Source organism: Acipenser ruthenus, chromosome 4 (genome assembly GCF_902713425.1).
Source record: "Acipenser ruthenus chromosome 4, fAciRut3.2 maternal haplotype, whole genome shotgun sequence".
NCBI lineage: Eukaryota > Metazoa > Chordata > Actinopteri > Acipenseriformes > Acipenseridae > Acipenser > Acipenser ruthenus.
Window position 1 is genome coordinate 5255849 of NC_081192.1, and position 19212 is coordinate 5275060.

General features: G+C 37.1%; 1 protein-coding gene across 2 annotated transcripts in view; it reads right to left on the reverse strand.

Annotated features, from left to right (window-relative positions):
* Positions 1–19212, reverse strand: part of LOC117399756 (potassium voltage-gated channel subfamily H member 8-like) — a 102948-nt gene that overhangs the window by 75740 nt on the left and 7996 nt on the right. For both annotated transcript variants that reach the window (XM_059021542.1, XM_033999124.3), the window contains exon 2: positions 3023–3256. In XM_059021542.1, coding sequence (XP_058877525.1) covers positions 3023–3256 — 234 coding nt within the window. The remainder of the gene's footprint in view (positions 1–3022; positions 3257–19212) is intronic.

Consider the following 19212-nt stretch of genomic DNA (forward strand, 5'->3'; position numbering starts at 1 on the left):
GTTTGGGGTGTGTTCCTCCTGATATGCCTCCCATCTCTCACTGTCCATCATCCACAGGGCCCGGACGACTATGGGCAGAGACTGGGCCTCCAGCCCAGCATTCTCCAGGAACCAGCCCCACAGTTTGATGGCGTCTTCTGCCATTGACTTTTTTTTTTTTTTTTTTTTTTTTTTTTTTTTTAATCCAGACCCCTCCTGGTCTGACGCTTGGAGGCGCGGCTATCCCACGAAGACACCACGTGTCACAAAGACGGCCGGAGTGGGTGGCGTCAGACCAGAATCAGGAAGTAACACACAGAGATTTGGGGTTTTGGTTAAGATGAGCGCGTGATCGCGCTCACCATTTAATAAACAGAACAGAAAATAAAAGGTTTGAACAGACAAAAACACGGGACACGGCACTATAGCCAAAATAAAGAGACAGACAAAACGGACTAACACTAAACAAACGGTGCACGGAGACAAACAAACACGGTGAGTACAAACAAAACACTTCTCTTGCACGTTTTTACTTATTTTAACTCTCCTCTCTCTCTCTCACCCGTTCTCCTCTTCCGAACACCCAACCCTGACTGAATGAAATGTGCGTCTATATATACTATTGTGCTGGGATTCAATTACTAATGAATTATTCACTTGAATCCCAGCACGTGAATTAATTCTGTGCAACCCCGTGCCACACATTATACATATTTTATCTGCACGTGAAGTGATGTGCCATCCTCGTGCCCCCTATTTTACTACATTTAATCCTGTACCTCAGAATATTGTAATCTGCCAAGTGTTTAATCTGTAGTATTTTGTACTTAATCATATCCTGATGTAACTATCACTATTTAATCATATCCTGATGTAACTTTCACTATTATCTGCTGTATTATTGAATTGTGGTTTGTCACACTTGAGAATTATTGTATTTCTTGTTCTTATTGTATGACTTATATTGTAACACTTGAATGTATTTGTATTTGCTTGCGATTGTAAGTCGCCCTGGATAAGGGCGTCTGCTAAGAAATAAATAATAATGATAATAATAATAATAATAATAATAAATATAATTATACACTTTAAACACACGTGAAACACAGACCCGTTTATATCCCGTGTACCAATCTATACACCAACATTAACATACGCACCATACATACAACATATAACACACAAATGCACACAGGGGCGGGGCGCATTGCCACAGACAGCCATTACCATGGGGAGCTGAAGGGGTGACCATCATTGTTGGTGGATGATTTTGGAAGCAAGTATCCAGGCTCGCTTGTATCAATTTGGTCTCTCTTCCTGTTCATTGTTTGAGCTACAGTGACTTTGTCTCCAACAATATTCAGAGGTCTTGTGAGAGAAATCTGTCAATTCTTCTTGAAAACTGTATAATCAACAAATTGTATTATAGAGAAGGGCGGATCTGTGGCTATTTGTAAAAAATAAAACTATACAGCATATGAAAAGTTATTTATTCATCGGCAAAGGTCTTCGTCCACTGGTTGTCCAAAGTAGATGGAAAAAGCAGGTTGGATCTACATAGGTAGTAGGTAGTGGGAATCATTAGCAATAACTCTTCCTTGCTATTGTACTGAATAGAGATGGAAGCCTCCTTGATACATGTTTTTTTTAGGTTTGAAACAAGACACAGTTGCCTTCCTGACATAAACCATGTTTGCTATGTTAATCAAGGTAATCTTGGTAATGGATATGATATTGTTTATTAGATGAACTATGATTTACAGATACACACAAAATCTGACAATTAGTTAGATTTGATCATTGAGCTCATAAAGAGCCTGTTTGCGAACGGTATCAAGGTTTTGCGGGTCCAGACTCGAGCCTGTTCATGGGTTCAACCCTAAAAAGCCCATGCAGCTCTATTAAATACATGCTGTTAGAGTACTGTATGCAAACAAGGTAAGGCTGAAACTTTTTTGTTTTGTGTCTCTGAGAGAGAGGTAGGATTGCGAACATATTTATAGTCACACCTTCTTTTTTATATTCATTAGATAGAGCCTGGCATCCCCAGAGTAAGATGCAACTTTAGTTTCCTGACCTGGTCTGACATCACTTACACTGTGATTTACAGCATGGTCCTAAATTAAAGGTAACTGAGGGATGCTGAAGCACAGCCAGTAATTACACTCTCTCCTCATTATCCGTATGTGTTTCAAACAGCCAGCATAGAGCGCAGCCTTGTCATCTGGCATTTCCATTTTTTTTTTGTAATGTCATTCACTTGTGTTTAGTTGGGGAGACGTGGTATAACTCAAATTTTATGAAAACCTGTTACATATTTATAGAATAGGGAATAATAGGTACTGTAAATGCAAACACCTAAGCAGTCACAATAAACCCAAACCTGTCTTCCAAATATTTCTTTTAGCTCAGAGGTTTAGGGAGTATAGAACGCTCAACACTGAATTATTGTACTTTATTGATGTAATACAGGGGTGGCCGAAGTGGTCTTTCCAGTCCTGGTCTTTGTTCCAACCCTGTTCTAAATTGTTAAATTGAACCAAACCTCAATTTAGACCATGAAGTAGTTAATGATATCATGTTACCTGTTAAACCTGGAGTGGAATTGCCCTCCAGGACCGGGATTGGACACCCCTGGTGTAATATGTTGTTTCCAGGCCCAACAGCACAGTCATTTTTTGTTAATCATTAATGATGTAACAGTTTAATTAAACCGTAGCCCGCTTACATCTGTAGCACCTGGCTATTGTCAATTTAATTTACATAAACAACCACAGTTATTTTTTTTAATGACACCGTCAGTATACATTCATATTCTTCTTGAAGATAATAGCATGCAGTTGCAGTCCCATACTTACAGTGGTTACAGTACTTGTTTGTTTGTTTGTTTGAGATAAAAAAAAAATCCATTAACAGTTGCCAGTGCAGGGATCTTAAAGATAGCTGTGCACTTTTTTAAAAGTAATAATCCATTTGTTAGCCATCAGAAAATATAAGCTCTGCCTGAAAATGAGACCCGCCTCCTTAAAGGAATTACACTCACCATTCTTCTTATAAAACTTGACTTCCCCCTTGAATTCCTTCTTATCCTCCAAGGTCTTGTCAATGTGAAGCATTATCTGCTCATTTGTCTCGGTGCCATACAAAAACTTACAGCTGCAGTTCTTCTGCATGACTTCCGTCCTCGCAAACCCAGCCAGCTCACAGAATCCATCTGAACAGTAAACTATTGGGAATCCCTTTGACACCTGAGCGTTCGCGAGAATGAAGTTACTGTCTGAAAAGGAAGAAGGGCAGAAAATCATTAGTGCATAAGAACTGCTTTTGAGAAACAGACTCAAGACAAAAAAGTGCATCGGTTATTTATTTATTTATCCCAGGAGCATGAAATAATGGTTGAAACTTCACTAGGGGTTGAGAGAGGGGGGTTACAAATGGCACTTAAAATTCTACTGTAGATGTTTTTTGGCAAGGGCTGCAGTCTCAGAACTATCAGCGTCTGTTCTAAACAAGCAGACATTTCCTTTCACCGTGATATTACTGACAGAGACATCACAAAATGTCAAAAAATACTTCACACTGTTTATTTTTAATCTCTTTTCTTTTCTTATTTTTGTACACTGTTCTTGAGTTCAGGATGTGGCAGTAAAATGTACTTCAGAATTGCCTCAAGGACAAAACAACAAATCTCAATGTTCACCTTTGTAAGGATTGTGGAAGCAACTATAATCATTTTACTTTTAATTAATCCATGTTATTAATGATACTTGACAACAGTGAGGAAATTCAATCAAACGCATTTATTAAAGTGTACATTATTCAAAGATTAGCATTCAAGGATTATTAGCAGTACAGAAATACAGTTATTGCAATTATACATCTAGGCGTGATATAATGGTCATCTAGTTTAAATAGCGTTACCGCACCGGTGTGCGATATCTACATGAACTGGAGGTATTCTTTCATTAACAGGAGTGAAGGGAGTCATCATGAATCTCCTGAACAGCCCAATTAATGTATCTACGTTCCATGTATTTATATGCTACAGATAACAGATATTATGCCAAGTCCTCTCAATCACCCTGTGCACTTCAACCCTCTGTTCTGTTCACTCTTCCATGTATTCAATCTTGATAAGACCAGTTTTAGCCAGACCAGTGGATTGTTATTGTGAACCTTCATAACCCTTATTTCAAAACATACAATTTAACCCTTCACCTTGAAAGCATTTTTATGTGTTTTTTTTTTAATGTATTTTAAAAATGCAGATTCTAATTTTTTTAGACAACTTTTAGCAAGGATTGGTCAGCTGTAACACCATTTATTCATTATATTTGATCTGTGTTAAATAGTAATACACATTTTCGGTCAGCATTCTTCAAGGTACTTCACTGCTATGTCTAATTAAATGGCTCTAATTTAAAAGTGTTTAACAATAATGAAACCTCATTAAACGCTTTTTTTTTTGTTCCATTTTGTATTCTGCTTAAAACAAAGCCTAAGCATTTGCTATGTTGTAGTTTTTTCCCCACATTGACAGCTGTCACATGGAACAACACCACCGTTATGGATGTGGATAACCTTCAAGTAAATTGTGATTGCAATTTCTGATAGGTCTTCAAAGCCTCAACCAGGCGAATGACTTCTGATGTCTGTTTGCTGTGACACATTAGAAGTGCACAGTTTGAAAAAACAAAATTCTACTCAACTAGTCAAAGTTTCACGGATAGCTGAGCAGCCTCTTAAAAAAACAAACAAACAAAAAAAAAACAATAGGGTCAGATTTCTAAAGATTTTATTAAAGAGGTTCACAATATTAATAAAATCATTTATTACAATTTAAAACTGCAGCCTTATTATCGTTCAGTAGGTTCATCACTGCTCAACGTTAATAGGATTTCAAGTCAACACTGTAGTTAATAAAACTACAAATGCTATGTTACAGATGCAGGTGATGAAAGTGCTGAAATCCAGAAACTACTGTGAGATTAAAGTTTGAAAATGCTATTTTATTTGAAGTGTAAGCAGAAGAAGAAAGACACGAAGTTGCAGTTTGTTAGAGGCGAGTTGATGTACAGTAGCAGAGAGCAAAAACATTTTGATGTGACAGTTGTTAAATTGACTTTGCCATCCAATACAATTCAACATCAATCTCCTTAACTTCAGCAAGCTTTGCATGTCATTTGGTATCATGACAAAGTATTGCTTGCATAGTTTCTAGCTGAATAACATTTCTTCTGTGCTCTTGAGGCCTCTGGCTTTGCCCTCTGTGTCAAATCTTTTTCACAGAGCTGTTTTATTAAATTATATACCATAGTGACCAGGGAGGCTAATTCCTACGTTGTGAAAAGTCATCGTTGCTCTTGTTAGGCAGGGATCTGTCAGTAAGTAAAACATTATAAGTTTCCTTGTCTTACAAATGGATAAAACCTTATGATGCAACTGACAACTATGTTGTTTTGAAAAATTATGCAACATTATGTGGAAGCAGTTTTATTTCCTACCTACAGTATCCTCTTTACACACAGTACTTGACAGCTAATTCACCAGCAGGGAAAGTTTAGGGGTGCCATTTAATAAGTGCTTCTTCTTGTGCCATACAACACACTATTTTCGAATTTGACCTTCCTTGAAAAAATAACAGCTTTAAATTGCTCTCCAGTGATTTTTTTCACCTTTATTATATAAAAATAATTCAATCTACCATTTTATAACAACAGCGACAAAATCCACAGCTGAAATACAGCTCTCAAAATAATTCATAAATGCTTCCTAAGCTTGTTATCCCCTGTTGAGTCTGTGGAATGCCTCTTCTCCAGACCCCTGGGGGACATTCTGCATATTTTATACACAGCCAAAGAACTTAAGCAATGAAATGAACACTAACTGTGGGCTTTAACAAAAAATATCACATCAATCTTTTACAAAAAATCTCAGGAGCATATTATATTTAGGGCTTCTGTTTTTCGGGTTTTATTCATTGTATTTTTTCGGTGCTTATTTTTAGCTATTTTCGTGTTTAATCTAAATTGCTTTCGTTTTTGATATACTGTATGAAATTAGTGTTTTTGGTTACTTTCCAAAATGATTGAGCATTTTTTTTTCTGTCAAAATATGTATAGTAGTAACTCGACAGTACTTGCACACTTAAGTTGTGCCTTCTTTCCTTTGTGGTCTTCCGCAACGAAATCCCTATACTTCTTGTGTGTAGGAATTTTTGTACATTACGCCACAATTCTGTTTTATATCTTAACTGTAATACAGCTTTAAATCCTGCTAACAAGCCTCCATCCTGATTGTAATCTCGTTTTAAATCTCACGAGCGGAGTCTCCAATAGAAATGTAGGAATGTGCTGTCACTCAGTAGTTGGGGCGGGTTTAAAGTATTCAGAATGAATCAATGATAGAGGCAAGTCAGGAAGGCGGGACATTGCCCAGCAGCACTGGGAAATGTATTTATTATTATTTTTGTAGTAGGTTTTATTATTTAATGGAAAAAGGGTAAAGTCAACGTGAATTGATTAACCATTTCCACAGTTGTTGCGGTGTTTTCCGGTGTTTATTGGCTATCAACCGATTTCATTTTCTTTTGTATCGGGGGTGTTTTATTGGGTTTTATTGGTTAAAACCGAAAATCAGAAGCCCTAATTATATTGTATCACAAATAACTGAGACATGAACAACGATTTAAGCTGTTTAGGTCTATTCAATTAACATGTCACCATTTAGATCATCAAAAGTGAACCCTTTATAAGCCCAGGCAAAATCAACAGTACTTGTTGTTTGTGTATTTGAAGCATGGAAGATGTCAAGGAAGGCAATACATTAATGAAGTAAACAGCTCTTTAATCACCTGCCAGGTGCCCAGCTCTACCAATCGCTTAAGGAATGTTTTTTTTAAGCAATCCAATCTGTCTAGCATTTGCCATTCACACATTAGAACATTTATTGCAAAAATGAATATTTTCTCCAAAACAAACATTTTCCCAGATAAAAAGTAAATACATTTGGGCCATTCCACCGTGCTTTGCCAGTCCTTCTCAGTATCTCTGCTTTTCTTAATATTCAATGTCTGCATCATGTGACTCCTATGGGGAATACATGACTAATACTGTATATGATTGTGTTGGGGTTTTTTTCAGTAAGTACTACTAAAACCAAAATATATAAACAAATTAAATGCTAAATGTTTACCATAATGTGTACAGCTTTGAGATAAGAAAATGTGAATTCATATTAGGTTAGATTTACCCCCATGTATTTTTAGCTGTATGTAATTTTATAATCTTTGAAAAGCATAAGGACAAAAGTCATTTTTACTTAAGAATGGGACTTGGTTCTTTAAACAGAAACACTCCATTAACACTGAACAGTTATATCATCCCTTGTCATTTACAAAAAAAAAAAACAATTAGAAAGAGCTCCACACATGAACATTTGGACTGGAGGGTTTCCCCTGAGGTAAATCCCAACAGTAATATCAATTATTTTATTGCTTTTCCATTGCTGGGTCAAATTCAGTCAAGCAATTCAATAGCTACTGCGATGCTTACAAAGAGTCAGCTGTGGCTAGTGTTTGAAAAAAAGATTTGCTAGTGAAAAATATATCTTCAGGGAAGAAGACAGGGAGAGTGGGAGCAACAATCAGATAAAGAAGGGCAACAGGGACATGCTTGAAAAATGAGCACATTATTGGTTGCCTGAGCCTGGCAGAAATCTGAATTACTTTCTTGCAATTTGTTTTAAAGAGAAAGGTTACACTGAAAGTAAAACAAACCAGAATGTGGTTTAACTTCCAGTGTAATGGGATATGTTTCTCTAGTATGAGAGAGTGCAGGTTACTCATGCACTGGGAAGCATGTCTGTAGTAGAGGGAAAGTGCCGGTCACCTGGGTAATGGACACATTTGGTTTTCCCAGTACTGGAGAAAAACAGTCGTTCACCACACAATGTGATAACTTTCAGTGTAATTCTGTACGAGAGCTTTTTAGTTCCTTCTTGCATAACATGTGACTGTAATAATATAAGACTGACATCCAACTTGTACTCCTACGGAATTTACCTCTACCCACTGGCAGTTTAATGCTGCTGGCCAGGAGTAAAGTAAAAGTTATCACATTAAATGGCAAAGCCTCTGAAACGTGTTACCCAGTTTACAGCTTCATAATGTTTCAATCAAGTGGCAATCAATCGCTCAAGAGTCAGATCAAAACAAATAAAAGGGGAGGGATTTTTCGCATATATATATATATATATATATATATATATATATATAGATAGATAGATAGATAGATAGATAGATAGATAGATAGATAGATAGATAGATAGATAGATAGATAGATAACAATGAGCATATGCAATTAGAACTCTTGAATTCCAAATCGAAAAGAGTGACAGGTACTCTTTCAAATCTGAAGTTAACATAACATCCTGTGCAATACACAACACACAAAGTACATGACCCATTGTATGTTTCCTTATCTTGAAAAATGCCTTTTAAAAGGTAGAATGTAATATTTCTCATTGTGATTACTTTAGTCATAGAAGCTAAGTGGCCTCTATAATGATGTAATTCAAATTGAAAGTTTAATCAAATACCAGAACCATAGATGCCGACTTCAGGGGGGCTCGAGGGCCCCAACCCCTGCCGAATTTTAAAATGGGGGATCCCCCCCCCCCCCCCCCCCAACTGGAATTTTGATAACTTGCCTATATAAAACTATTGAGAGAGAGAGAGGAAAAAAGCGATTCCGATTAGGTTGTCTTTTGTATTGCAGTGATCTCTCTAAATCAGATTTTTACTACGGGATTCCCCCCTACCCCCCTTCTGGTGCGTTAGACGTCGGTGTGACGAAGGTGCGTTCTGCTTCATTACATCATCATGTGACAAAGCACTTCTGCACAAACAGGCAAGAAATGTTTAAATTAGTTTTGTGTAAAAATAGCCCTGATCTTCCTTCCAGGATAACAGTAAGAGGCCTGAGGACCACTCTTTATTGCACTAGACACACCATTTTACCATTATTATTATTATTCATATTTATTATTAATTGATAATACAGCTCATATTGGCATGACGGCTTGTTTGCGCCCCCCTTTGGAGATTCATGTCCCATGCGTGCCCCCCCTCTTTCTAAGAAACAGTACTTCTGCACAGAACATGAGCATTTTATTGTCTCGGCTAATGTAACATATTGCTTGAGATAGAAATCAACATCAATAGCACAGAATCACTACTCTACTGCTGAATACACTTGAACATAAAAGAATATTTAAGGACTCGCCTGTTTGTTAGCACACAATTTGTGGGAGTTCCGTTTGATTTTGGAGAGTTTCAACTGCAAATCAGTCTACATTCCAGTGGCTTCTATAAGAACATTAGAACATAAGAAAGTTTACAAACGAGAGGAGGCCATTCGGCCCATCTTGCTCGTTTGGTTGTTAGTAGCTTATTGATCCCAGAATCTCATCAGGCAGCTTCTTGATGGATCCCAGGGTGTCAGCTTCATTACTGGGGAGTTGGTTCCAGACCCTCACAATTCTCTGTGTAAAAAAGTGCCTCCTATTTTCTGTTCTGAATGAACCTTTATCTAATCTCCATTTGTGACCCCTGGTCCTTGTTTCTTTTTTCAGGTCGAAAAAGTCCCCTGGGTCAACATTGTCAATACCTTTTTGAATTTTGAATGCTTGAATCAGATCACCGTGTAGTCTTCTTTATTCAAGACTGAATAGATTCAATTATTTTAGCCTGTCTGCATAAGACATGCCTTTTAAAAGATAATTCTGGTCACTCTTCTTTGCACTCTTTCTAGAGCAGCAATATCCTTTTTGTAACAAGGTGACCAGAACTGAGCACAATATTCTAGATGAGGTCTTACTAATGCATTGTAAAGTTTTAACATTACTTCCCTTGATTTAAATTCAACACTTTTCACAATATATCCAAGCATCTTGTTGGCCTTTTTTTATAGCTTCACCACATTGTCTAGATGAAGACATTTCTGAGTCAACATAAACTCCAAGGTCTTTTTCATAGATTTCTTCTTCAATTTCAGTATCTCTCATATGATATTTATAATGCACATTTTTATTGCCTGCGTGCAGTGCTTTACACTTTTCTCTATTAAATGTAATTTGCCATGTGTCTGCCCAGTTCTGAATGCTGTCTAGATTGCTTACTATACCTGAATCTAAATCATGAATGTAGATTAGGAATAGCAGAGGACCTAATACTGATCTCTGTGGTACACCACTGGTTGCCGAGCTCCATTTTGAGGTTTCTCCTCTAATCAGTACTTTTCTGTTTTCTACATGTTAACCTGTCCCTAATCCATGTGCATGCATTTCCTTGACTCCCTACTGCGTTCAGTTTGAGAATTAATCTTTTATGCGGGACTTTGTTTTTGATGTTAGGAAACTAAGAAAACCCTGTTTCGCACAGACATTGAGGCAAAATGAACAAGTATTTTCAACAGCTGTTTCAGACAATTCAAGGAACAAGCTAGAATTGATCAAGAGGTGAGACTTTGAAATGATCTCTCAAAACAGAGTCACCAGCAACGTTGATCAAATTCTCTTTTACACTCATGGCAATCCTGGCCTTTGCTTCATAATATAATATCAAGGAGAGAAGAGTGAATGTAAGATTCCACTGGAGAGAGCATTTTTTAAATTAAGGACTGGTTGATTTTAAGGTTGGCTGCTGATGTTGCTGCACCTACACAGAATGAATGGGAGAATACAATTGTGGAAGAAGACCCAATTTAGAAATGAGTGAGGAAAGATGAGTAGAAGAAGGCATTCAGCAGGGATATATGAGAGGAGGACACGAAATGCACGATAGGTGATAATGATACTGAATTCCAGCTAGATAAGATTTGATAGTTCCCAGGGAGAGATGCGGCTTGTCTTTTGCATGAATGAGAAAAGAAAGAATGAAATCCTGGTTGAAGGGAGAAGGGGAGATGTGATGTTACTTGCAGAAGGTTGTGAAAGTGGACCAGCCGGTTGATTAGGAGGAGCGGGTAGAAGGAGCGAGGGCATCGCCCTATAATCTTCAGCTGAAGACAGTAGATTGCAATTGTATGAATTTAATTGAAAACCAGTTTGCTGAATGGAGGAATGGGTAGAGGGAAAGGTTGAGCTGAGGGAGCCAGACGTCTGAATTGAGTGATCTGTAAACTAGAAAGAGCGTCACCAGTGTTACTAGTGATACCTGGAAGGCTTTCAAAATAAATTTATTGATAACTGAAATCCAGATTAGCTTTGAAGAAGTTGCATAATAGAGGGGAAGAGGAGTGGCCTTTATTAATAATATGAACAGTAGATTGATTATCACAAAAGATTAAGATAGATTTTTTTTCTACCAAAATGGGCCCAAAAGATAGGCTGCAATAACAATAGGGAATACTTCAAGTAAGGCTGTGGATTTAAGCTGAGGAGGAAGATTTTTGATTTCTGGAGGCCAGACATTTGAGAACCACTGATTAAGAAAAATGCCACCAAAACCACTAGAAGAAGCATCTGTATGGAGTGGGATGTAGTGGGGGGAAGAAATTAAGTCATAGTAAAACAGAGAAAGGCCTTTCCAGTGCTGTAGGACAGAGGACCACATCGTAATGTCTTTCCGGGCTTCAGCTGTAATATTAATGTGAGAGTTTAGATTTTTAGTTGTTTAGAGAGAGCAAGAAGACAAGAAATAAATGATGTTGAGGAATTATGCAAATTGCTAAATTGAAATGTCCCAGGAGTGAAAGAAGGTTCAGTTTAGAAATTGAATGGTTAATCTCAAGGATTGAATGAGAGAGCGAATGCATTCATTTATCAGGAGGCTTCAGATCGAATAGAATCCAAAGTTATTCCTAAGAACTCAAGAGAGTGGTCTGGACCGATGGTTTTCTCCTCTGAGAGGGGTCGCCAACTGCTGAGAAGAGAGATCTGGGATCTAAGAGTGCTTCAGCTGGAGGGGCTGATGGAGGGGATATAAGGAGCAAGTTGTCCAATAAGTGCAGCAGAAAGGGGATGCGATTAATATTGAGTAGAATCCAGCAGAGGGCTTCGGAGAGTGAATCAAAGATCTTAGGGCTGCTGCGGCATCCGAAAGTTAGTTTAGTAGTGAAGCAAAATTGCCCTTCCAACAGATACCATTTTAAACCAATAGAAAAACCATTAGTAAGGCCAGAAATTAGATAATGAACAAAAAAACAGTCGGGGAGATATTGAAGAGCATCTGATCGAGCCGGGATGTTGATTAGTAATGATGACTGTCATTAGGATGAAAGAGGGCAGATGGAACTACGGAAACTGCACAGATGTAAAAAACAGCATCCTTTGGAAATGCAGAATGAGGAATTGAAATTATTGCACTGCTGTCTCCCACCGGAATATTTGATGGTTCTTCCATGAGAATCTTTGCTTGTTGAAAAAGCAGGCAGAGCTGAAGAATGAATAGGAGAAACGGCAGACGGCACGATTCCTAAAAAAAAAGAGCGTTGTCGAGAGCAGGGGTAGAATAATTTGAGGCTGATGGGGATGCTGAAGAAGAGGCTGCTTTTGGACAGCGAGGTAGAATGGGCAGTGGAAGCATTAATTAATTTAAAAGTATAGCTATGTAGTCTGTGTATTGGTAATTGCCAATGCCATCTAGTGAACACCTGCTCTGTATTACGAGCAATACAAAGGGAAACTTGATCCACAGTAGGTGTTGACTACGTGGCGCTGGAGCTTTCTAACATATCAACAGTTTTGAGGATCCAGCCTGTGTTTCACTGCAAGATGGGATGAATGGCCGCCTCTCGTTTGTAAACTTTCTTATGTTCTTATGTTCTTATATATGGCTGGCAATCCCATCTACAGGGGGTTTCATTGCATGTGAATGGTAGTATATTGAAGCTTAATTCCCTTGTGCTGGAGTGCTCCCATTCAATGTAACATTATCAAGGATTACCATCCCATTGGCATTTGTAGTATTTGTATGGATGACCACTACTCTAGGTAAGTCAATATCCACACTATCAACTCCAGCAAAGAAACACATGAGTTTCTTTAATAAGATTGTTTATGTTCTGCCACCAGGTAGCAATCGATAATGATACAATTTTTGATAATGGACAAATAAATTGAGATTTACTTCTGTGCGGCTGTGAAGCTGCCAGTTCTGATTACATTTTGCTCTTTGTAAACAGCTGTGGGTTTCTTAAGGACAGCCTCTTTTAGTTGCAACAGTTTGCGAGGGGGAAAGGTTAAGACATAGCATTAAATGCTCTGCTAATGCACATTGGTGCCATTCATTTTAATCTGAGACATCCCTGGAAAACAAATGCTCTCCATTCAGATCCAACTGAAGCACATATATTTATTCTGCAAATGTACGTCTTTAAATAAAGCAACATTATACATGGAAATTTGCACCACAGATATATAAGGTAAGGAAACTTTTTAATGAGTCCACATGTGAGGTCTTTTCTTTTTATAGCTAAACGTTTCAAGTTAAAACATGTTCATCAGTACTTCAACTTAGAAACAAGGTTATTCCATTGAGTCAACTTCACGTTATTACTTTATGAAAACGCGTCTATGGCCACTGTTTACTGCAAAGAAACAGCAATGGTTTTGGTTCTCGTTTATTACATTCCACATAACAGAAAGTCGCAACAATAAACATATATAATATATAAAAAATGTTCAATAGAGCCTCAAGAGCTGTGTTGATTCTGTGTTTTTTTTTTAAAATATATTAATCTCACATATCACGTGGAGCATGTTACTGTGGCACACTGGAAATACAATTGGATTGATTAAATGCATCATATCGTGGACTATATATTAACACTAAACATGTAAAGCCTCACTATTTTTCACAACTAGTCTACATGATAAATATTAATAAGGCCATTTTTTTTTGGCTAGAACCTTTATAGAACATTAGTCAAATCAGCCTCCCTTAACTCTTAACACTGTAAGGATGACCAAGAAGACAGTTGACAAAAGGGCACGGATTCTTTAATACCTGTACTGATACCACAGATAGAGCAAAGTGGAGCAAATTGCACCTTATTGTAATATTAATCCAATGTATTTTGTATGATCCTCAAATCTCCGAAAAATAGAAGCCCTACTTATAATACATGGAATGAGATATAAAAAAATTTTGCAAGTAATATAATTTAAAACCATAGCTCAGCTGTGAACAAAATCTGATATACTGTAGGTGAACAATTTTTAATTGATGATACTTTTTTTTTTGTTTACTGAAGAAAAGCTATAACTTTCCAGAAAGAGTTTTAATATTTACAAATCTTTTTAAACATAAATCTGTATTACCAGAAATAACTAAAATTCACCCAGACAATTGAACATGTTACCACCATGGATTCCTAAGGTGTTATGGTTGATTTCAGAAGGCATAACCGTCGCAGGTTGTTTACAGTTGCAGTTTTACCCCCTTTCACAAGCATTGGTTCGTTGGACAGACAGGTGTTGCAAAATAGGTCAGTAATGCTTTAATCAATCATAGCTGTTACAAGGGTTTTATTAATTGTTTTTTGGGGGATTTCGTTTTTGATATACTGTATGAAATTTGTGTTTTTGGTTACTTTCCAAAATGCTTGAGCGTTTTTTTTTTCTCTTTCAAAATATGTATAGTAGTAACTCGACAATACTTGCACACTTAAGTTGTACCTTCTTACCTGCTGTCTTCCACAACGAAATCCCTATGGTCACGGGCACTTCTGGGGTTTTTGTGTGTAGGCATTTATGTACATTTCGCCACAATTCTGTTTTAAATCCTCCGTATCTTAACTGTAATACATCTTTAAATCCCGCTAACAAGCCTCCATCCTGATTGTAATCTCGTTTTAAATCTCACAAGCGGAGTCTCCAATCGAAATGTAGGAATGTGCTGTCACTCAGTAGTTGGGGCGGGTTTAAAGTATTCAGAACGAATCAATGATGGATACAAGTCAGGAAGGCGGGACATTGCCCAGCAGCACTGGGAAATGTATTTATTATTATTTTTGTAGTAGGTTTTATTTTTTAATGGAAAAAGGGTAACCTCAGCGTGAAATGATTAACCATTTCCACAGTTTTTCTGGTGTTTTCCAGTGTTTATTGGCTATCCACCGATTTCATTTTTTTTGTATCGGGGGTGTTTTATCAGGTTTTATCGGTTAAAACCGAAAAATCAGAAGCCCTAAATATAAGTCACATCCCCAGTGGAGCCTATTAGCAGCAACTACATTTATAATGTCGCTAAACGTCTAGATGCTGCACTCAGAATGCCAATGACAAAGTTCTCTAAATGTTTAAACCACAAAAGAATCTACGTACACAGATTTAATATGTTAATAGCAGCGTTTTGTCTGTTTTTAACATTATAGCTGGATTTTGTTTTCATAGCTTTTGATCAATGTGAAAGACTGCTACTGTATCAATAAAAGGTGTACTGTACCACACAAACACACAAAATACATTGTCAACCTGGACTGAATATACTGTATGTAAATAAAGTAAAGAGAGATAGAAATAGAAATTATTTTGTAAAATACCTCAAAATAAAAATCCCAGATTGGAACATTCTGTATGTTTAGCGAATGAACACTCACACAGATGAGTCACTAAGGTTTGTCATGCATAATGAAATCGTTTTTACAGTGTTACACTTTGCAAGATTCTGTTTTCTGCCTAGATCAGCAAACAAAATACTGTCATTTAATTCACCGATTTTTAGTGTCAGCTTTCCATGATCATGAAAAGCCTGGAGGCTCTTTGCAGTGCCCCTGCGATTTCAACCCCAGCTGCTGCCCTCAGGTTTACTGCAGGTCTCCATGAGAGGCAGTTCACTTCTCAGCCATTTCTCTCTTAACATGTTTTCTGTATAGTGCAAGTAGCCTTTAGCACTATATTATTATTATTATTATTATTATTATTATTATTATTATTTATTTCTTAGCAGACACCCTTATCCAGGGCGACTTACAATTGTTACAAGATATCACATTATTTTTACATACAATTACCCAATTATACAGTTGGGTTTTAACTGGAGCAATCTAGGTAAAGTACCTTGCTCAAGGCTACAACAGCAGTGTCCCTGACCGGGGATTGAACCCACAACCCTCCAGTCAAGAGTCCAGAGCCCTAACCACTACTCCACTACTGCTGCCCCTATAGCTGAGGTACAGCGCTACAGGCAACATGTAGCAGGATAAGGTGCTCCACTATTTTGATAAGAACCTAAGAAGTATACAAACATTTCAGCTAACACCTTCATTAGGGAGCTTTGCATCTTATTAACTTAACTTAAGTTGTTTTTGTTAGCATTGCATTTCATATCAAACTACAGCAGCAACGTAGGTCAAACAGAAGCATGATGAGCTTACTGGCTTCACTGTTGTATTAGTTACTATGTTATGTCTTGGGTATCCCTTAGTGGAGGGGTCTCCAACCCTGGTCCTGGAGAGCTACTGGGGCTTTTGGTTTTCTTTTCAACCGAGCGCTCAGTTACTTAATTGAAGCAATTATTTATCTTAATTAGTCAAGATTAACAGGGTTCAAGATCTTTAGCCATTGATGATGTAAAGACACCTAGAAAACCTCCAGGATAGGGGCTCTCCAGGACCAGAGTTTAGTAATTGAGAGTTTGATTGAAACGAAAAACCAGAAGACCCTGTAGCTCTCCAGGACCAGGGGTTGAGACCCCAGGATAACATCTGTACACTGGGCAAGACCAATTTGACAAATCCGCATCTGTGGTTGGTTGATTTCTTATACATGAGTTAGAAAGCACAGCATAACCTTCAGGACCACACAATAGCGTTTTCTTTTGAGTAGCTCTTATGCAAAGTGTTCTGTCTCTGGAATACGGAGAATCAGTATCATGCGTCTGTCTATTTTTTAATCCTAATAAAACGGCTTGCTATTTTTGGCATACTCAGTGACACATTTGCAAATGAATGCAATCAATTATTTCCCTTATGCTTCCAACTTGTTAGGACTTGTAAAGAAAAGTGAGGTTTTACAAAATTATTTAGTGGTGAACTAAAAATATCCTGCCTCACGTAACTGGGTGGAAGCTGGGAACGAACCTGTGACCATGCAAGTGAGCACCTCTCATGCCTGGGAAAAAACAATCAATGTTATAATATAACAGAAATATTGCTGTGATACAGGTAGATACAGTGCACTGTATACAGCAGAGGTAATGTGTTTCCTGTAACACTTTCATTGTAACCTTTTGTGTGATTCAAGACAGGAGCTGTCAATCTTCCTATATAAACTCCAGTCACACCCTGATTCTGTTGTCTTGCTTTTTCGTTTGCGTATCATCATGCAGCTCTGCAGACCCTATTTTTCGATTCCATTTTTACTGTCTGTTCTTCCCTATGCTTTACCAGGCTTTCACTTTGCATTGTTACACTATTCTGTGCTTTTGCTGTGGGAAACTTTTCTAGGGTTTGGTTTGTTTTTTATATGCCTCTCTCGGCTTTACAATGCTTGCCTATGCTTCAACATGCTCTATGCTTTATTACACTCTTTTGTGCTTTTACTATGAGAAACTTTTATCCCCTACTTTCATTTCCCTTACTTTTTGTTTCCCCAACTAAACCAGGTACTAGTGGTAAAGGGTAAAATACTGCTATTGAAACATGTACTGTACAGTATATCTGATTTAATAGCCCACAGATTTGCTAATACTTGACACAGTCATTATAAGACTTTGATGATGATTTTTCTACTAGCCTGTAGACATCCTTATGAAGACAGGATGCGGTATATCACAATTTCATAAATCAATGTTACTTTTCGTTAATCAGTGGATATATACAGAATGTATTAGGATATATACAATACTTAGGTAATAATTAGGTCATTAAAAAAACAAAAACAAATAAATACAAATGTTCTTTAAATAAGCTCTTGTTTGTGGATGAAATATTAATAATGTAAGGCTCTTTGTGTTCAAGGTGATGACTAAAACATTTTGTTATTTACAGTGTTCAACCAATAAAGACTTGAATGATTAACAAACCATCCAAACAAAGATTCCTCATTTCATTGCCAGGTGAAATCTAAAACATGTGAACATTTTACATCAACAGTAAAATGATAAAGGGACCTGAGAATATGTTGAAAGGCTAAAGAGAGATGAGAAATGTTTTTGTCATTAGTTACCCCTCCATCTGCTAGTCACACAATGATAGCACAGCAAAATGCTGGTGGGGGGGGGCAGGGGGACTTGTGTTTGAGGGTGATGTGGATTCATGGTTTTATTTACTATGTTATGTATTCTGAGATGCTAATGTTCATATGGTTCATACTGTTTGTGATGTGTCTGGAGCAGCAGCAGCCATCTTGAGAAGGTCGGCAGCATGCTCTTGGGTAACTGACTGCATATAGAATTTTGGAGTAAATTCATGGTTGACTAATTTTTGCTCTCTGTAACACATTACCATATGCCTAGAAGCTCATTTGCATACACATAATTGGGGCATTTAAATAAACAATAAAACCTCATTTTTACTGTTCAGATGCAAATCATTAAAAAAAAACAACAACAAAAAAGCATGTGTGTTGAACCTGCACTGTTGTCATTTAAAATTAAAAACTACATGGGTAGCATGCTGTGTGAGTTAGTATTCATGAATGTTATCGTCTTTATTATTGAAAAGTTACCACTGTGAACAACTGAGAGAGGCCTACTTAAAGAACATAGAGATAACTAAATTATTACAATAAATCTCATCTAATCACTTGAAGGAACTCAATCAGCACTGAAAAAATGTAATACCATCCATCATTGAAATAACTTAATACCATCCATCATTGAAATAACTTAATACCATCCATCATTGAAATAACTTAATACCATACAGCATTGAAATAACTTAATACCATCCAGCATTGGAATAACTTAATACCATACAGAATTGGAATAACTTAATACCATCAATCACTGACATAACTTAAAACCATACATCACTGGAATAACTTAATACCATACAGCTCTGAAATAATTTAATACCATAGGGCATTGAAATAACTTAATACTCAGAGTTATATATGCTATTTAATATGTAGCAGTTGTGTGTGTGTGACATGCCTGGGGAAATTCTATACAAATGTGTTGTGTTGTGTAAATGCAAATGCTTTTTCAGTCTGTCTCAAAATCTGAAAGGTCTGAAGTTGTCTGTGGTTCCACAGGGCTCTATTCTAGGTCCTTTGTTATTTTCATTA